General features: G+C 44.5%; 1 protein-coding gene across 1 annotated transcript in view; it reads right to left on the bottom strand.

Moving 5' to 3' along the window:
• ZDHHC4 (zinc finger DHHC-type palmitoyltransferase 4) overlaps nt 1-5,178 on the bottom strand; it is a 16,014-nt gene that overhangs the window by 6,279 nt on the left and 4,557 nt on the right. The window contains exons 3-6 of the mRNA XM_037740401.1: nt 4,518-4,591; nt 3,636-3,814; nt 2,627-2,752; nt 404-648 (exon numbers count right to left, since the gene is read on the bottom strand). Of these exons, the coding sequence (XP_037596329.1) occupies nt 404-648; nt 2,627-2,752; nt 3,636-3,814; nt 4,518-4,591 (624 nt within the window). The remainder of the gene's footprint in view (nt 1-403; nt 649-2,626; nt 2,753-3,635; nt 3,815-4,517; nt 4,592-5,178) is intronic.

Genomic DNA, 5,178 nt, shown 5'->3' with positions numbered 1-5,178 from the left:
CTCCTGCCTCAGCCTCCTCAGTAGCTGGGATTACAGGCACGCACCACCATGCCCAGCTAATGTTTTGTATTTTTAGTAGAGACGGGGTTTCACCATGTTGATCAGGATGGTCTCGATCTCTTGACCTTGTGATCCACCCGCCTCGGCCTCCCAAAGTGCTGGGATTACAGGCTTGAGCCACCATGCCCGGCCTCATTTTTGTATTTTTTGTAGACAGGTTGGGTGTTGCCCAAGCTGGTCCTTAACTCCTGGCCTCATGTGATCCTCCCACCTCGGCCTTCAAAAGTGCTGGCATCACAGGCATGAGCCACCATGCCCCACCTAAGTTCATGCTTTTACTGGGAAAATAAATGTCCTTTTTGCAACTCTGAAACTTGAAGTCAGAAACCTACAGCATAATTACCTGAATAAGAAAGACCGTGTCCATAGTGTGGAGGTGTCCAAAGTCATCAATGTAAGTCTCCTGGTATAGGTCTGACATCACTACCAAGTGGACCAGAAAAGCGGTGCTCACAATGGCAACAGTGGCAGCCGAGGCCGTCAAGGTCAGGAGGTAGATGAGGAAGTACCTGATATTCCAGGCTCCGATGCAGTTGTTCACCCAAACACAGTGATGGTCAAAACGGTGCACACACCAGTTACACACACCTGCACAGAAATGAGGGGAAAAGTGCTGGGATGGTGCCTGATGAGACAAGGAAACCGCACACCTGCTGAGATTTTCACAATCTGACCACTGGATGTATGATCGGGGGAAATGGCAGCTGCTTAGTTCCAAACTAAGCTTTTGGAACTGCAGTGTCCAGTACAGGAGCCACCAGCCAAATGTGGGTATTGAGCACTTGCAATCTGACTACAAAAAACATCTGAGGTAGTGGTAGCATACACTCGTGGTCCCAGCTATGTAGAGGCTAGGCAGGAGGATCGCTTGGGCACGGGAGATCAAGGCTGCAGTGAACTATAATCGCACCACTGCACTCTAGCCTGGGTAACAGAGTGACACCCTATCTCAAAAAAAAAAAAAAAAACAGAAAATGGAAAGGACATTTTGTCAGTTGACAAATTTACAGTTGTTTTTTACTATAATACTCCTTTGAATTCAGTGTGAACATGGAGGCAACACAAAGTTAGTGAATTTACTTCACTTGGACAGACATAATTTTAAAGCTGATGTTTCTGCTTTAAAGTCAATTCTTCTGATTAAGATGAAGCATTATGTCAATGTAGACATGGACAGTAAAGGACAATGATTCTTGTGTTACCAAATTCAGATATTGGAAAACTTTTAAGAATTTCTGGATGTAGGTTGCATATGTGGGTCTACCTTTTCAACTACACATTTTATTAAATCTAAATACACATTTTATTAAATCTAAATTCTAAAACGAAAATTTGGTGTCCAAATCAAGATATGTTGTAAATATAAAATACATACCAAATTTTAAAGGCTTAGTATGGAAAGCAGAATATAAACAATCTCATGAAGAATTTTTTACGCCGGGCGCGGTGGCTCACGCCTGTAATCCCAGCACTTTGGGAGGCCGAGGCGGGTGGATCACGAGGTCAAGAGATCGAGACCATCCTAGTCAACATGGTGAAACCCCATCTCTACTAAAAATACAAAAAATTAGCTGGGCATGGTGGCGCGTGCCTGTAATCCCAGCTACTGAGGAGGCTGAGGCAGGGGAATTGCCTGAACCCAGGAGGCGGAGGTGGTTGCGGTGAGCCGAGATCGCGCCATTGCACTCCAGCCTGGGTAACAAGAGTGAAACTCCATCTCAAAAAAAAAAAAAAAAAAGAATTTTTCACACTGATTACATGTTAAAATGGTATTTTACATATGTTAGGTTAAATAAAACCCTGATTAAAACTGTCTCCAAGCACAGCTACATTTTGAAAAATATTTTTTTTGTTTTTATGCCCACAGAAAAGAGAAAAAAATAAATAAATAAAAGAAAAATATTTTTAAAAATTGTTTCTTTTCATGGCTTTTTTTTTTGAGACAGAGTCTCGCTCTGTTGCTGAGGCTGGAGTGCGGCAGTTAAATCATAGCTTACTGCAGCCTCGATCTCCTGGGCTCAAGCAATCCTCCCGCCTCAGCCTCTCAAGTAGCTAGGACTATAGACACATGCCACCATGCCCACTAACTTTTGTATTTTTTGTAAAGGTGGGGTTTCCCCAAGCTGTCAGGCTGGTTTTGAACTCCTAGGCTCAAGAGATCAGCCTGCCTCCCAAAGTACTGGGATTCCAGGCATGAGCCGCTGTGCCCTGTCATATTCTATTTTTGTTAGACAGCACTGGTCTAGAATTTTGTGCCCTCCCAGAAGACTAGGCTTTGCAGGATTGAAATCTGCAAACACAACATCCCATAGAAACATCTTGTGGGCAGCACGTCCTGCCCTATGGTAAGGGAAGGGCTGTTATGCCCAGGGATGAGAACTGTCTACTACACAAGAACACAAACCCTGACCCTCATTCATCTGAAAGAAACCATTATCTCAACTCTATAAGTAGTGGCTACACCATGTCTGGGGGTGAACTATAGATTCAGGAAACATTCCTTCACAGACAAAGCCTACACATGTGCTGTTGGGGGTGCTGCTGGAGCCAAGAGAGCCACACTCACTGCAGTGCTTGGATCGAGCTGGTTTCCTTAAATCACAAGTAGAGCACCTCACGTTCTTCGGGAACATCACTTCATCAAATTCATAAACATGAAGAAATAATAACTCATTTGCTTTTGTTATAATGCCTGGAAAAAGTAAGGACATATGTCAGTTTCATGTAATATGGTGCAGCAGATGGTCACAAAACCCATCCTGATAAAACACAATTGAAATCTTTAATATCTTTTTTTGAGATGGAGTTTCACTCTTGTTGCCCAAACTAGAGTGCAATGGCGCAATCTCGGCTCACTGCAACCTCCACCTCCTGGGTTCAAGCAATTCTTCTGCCTCAGCCTCCCAAGTAGCTGGGATTACAGGCACGCACCACCATGCTCAGCCAATTTTTTGTATTTTTAGTAGAAACAGGGTTTCACCATGTTGGCCAGGCTGGTCTCAAACTCCTAACCTCAGGTGATCCACCCACCTTGGCCTCCCAAAATGCTGGGATTACATGTGTGAGCCACTGTGCCCAGCCACTATCTTTAATATCTTAAGCAATTACTTATTTTTTTTTTTTCTGGACACAGAGTCTCACTTTGTTGCCCAGGCTGAAGTGCAGTGGAATAATCTCGGCTCACTGCAACCTCCATCTCCTGGGTTCAAGCAATTCTCTCAGAGTAGTAGCTAGGATTACAGGTGTGTGTTACCACACCTGGCTAATTTTTGTATTTTTAAATTTTTTTAGTAGAGATGGGGTTTTACCATGTTGGCCAGGCTGGTCTCAAACTCCCAACCTCAGGTGAACCTCCCACCTCAGCCTCCCAAAGTGCTGGGATTACAAGTGTGAGCCACCGCACCCAGCCAAGCAATTCATTTTGAGTAATGGCTTTACTGAGACATAACTCATTAACCTAATTCACCTATTTAAAGTGTAGAATTCAGCACAATCATATGCGAAGTGTACAAGGCCACTCCTTGTTTTCAGCACTATTAGTAAGACAGTGGAGCTGTCGCCCTGCCTGAACTTACCAGGATTGGTTACACAAGTGAGAGTGAATGAAAACACGTTTATAATTAGCAGCAGATAGGGCAGAAGGAGGTAATACAAGGAGAACTCTAGCTCTTGACAGTAGCCAAATACTTCCCAGGTGTATTCAGTATAAACCATCCCTTGCAGGACCAGGTGCAGGACAATGAAGGTGTGGTTTCTGAAAGGAAACAGGCATATGGCTTGTTCATGGGGGATTCTACTTGAAGAAATCATAAAATACTAAATAAAGTAACTAAGGGCCAACCACTTCCTTTGGGCTTGAGATAATAGTAAGAATTACACAGAAAACCATGTGAGGCCGGGCACGGTGGCTCACACCTTGGGAGCACTTTGGGAGGCCAAGGCAGGCAGATCACGAGGTCAAGAGATTAAGATCATCCTCTGGCCAACATGGTGAAACTCCATCTCTACTAAAAATACAAAAATTTAGCTGGGCCTTGTGGCATGCACCTGTAGTCCCAGCTACTCAGGAAGCTGAGGCAGGAGAATCACTTGAACCCAAGAGGCAGAGGTTGCAGTGAGCCAAGATCACACCACTGCATTCCAGCCTGGGCAACAGAGTGAGACTCTGTCTCAAAAAACAGAAAACCATGTGAAACATTCTGCATGTATTTAACAGAAACACATGTCGGTATTTTCCCAATCTTTAAATATCACTATTTAAAAGCAGACAAGTTAAAACCACAGTCTCAAAACTCTCAGTCTCAAAAGTAGAGGTTCCCAACTCAGGACTCATTATTCTTTCCGGCATTCTTTCTCTCAGCATGCTGGAAACCACAAGGAGCTTCCTGAAGCTAGAGGATCACAACAATTAATAAAGCAGAAAAGAGGAGGATATTTAAACTCTGAAATATAAATACCTCGTATGGAAAAGGTAATGAAGCAATCTGTGCATGGCTCTCTGAAGACATTCTGGAATTATACAGGAAAATATCTGAAAAGCAAAGAGAAAGACTCAATTTCATTTCTCATTTCTTCTCCCAAACGAATCAGACACTCCACATACAGCTGGCAATAGGGGTGATGGCAAGTTGTTTCCGTATATGAGTAAAGAAGTGGTTCAGATGCTCTTTCCCCAGCCTGGGTTCAATCCCAGGTTCCAGTGTCCACACCCAGATCACTGGGCATTAGCCCAGGTCCCTCCCAAGTCCACACCTTTCCATGGGTTGCTTGCCCCAGTTTTGCTCACTTTGATCCCTGAAGGAGGGGGCCAGCCGATGCTGAGCTTTCTGCTCATACATCCCCCAGAGTCACCCATCAAGCCCCCCAGGTGGACACTGCTCACATCCATGCCCAATCACAAGCATTTAATCCAGAGGAAATCAGTCCAAGCAACCTCTTCTCTCAAAGCACCACCACAAGAGGACTTTCAGGCCGGGCGCGGTGGCTCAAGCCTGTAATCCCAGCACTTTGGGAGGCCGAGGCAGGTGGATCACAAGGTCAAGAGATTGAAACCATCCTGGTCAACACGGTGAAACCCCGTCTCTACTAAAAATACAAAAAATTAGCTGGGCATGGTGG

This window comes from Cebus imitator, unplaced genomic scaffold (genome assembly GCF_001604975.1).
Source record: "Cebus imitator isolate Cc_AM_T3 unplaced genomic scaffold, Cebus_imitator-1.0 Scaffold82, whole genome shotgun sequence".
NCBI classification, from domain to species: domain Eukaryota; kingdom Metazoa; phylum Chordata; class Mammalia; order Primates; family Cebidae; genus Cebus; species Cebus imitator.
The sequence above is the reverse complement of the archived record's forward strand: the minus strand, read 5'-3'. Positions and strand labels throughout refer to the sequence as shown.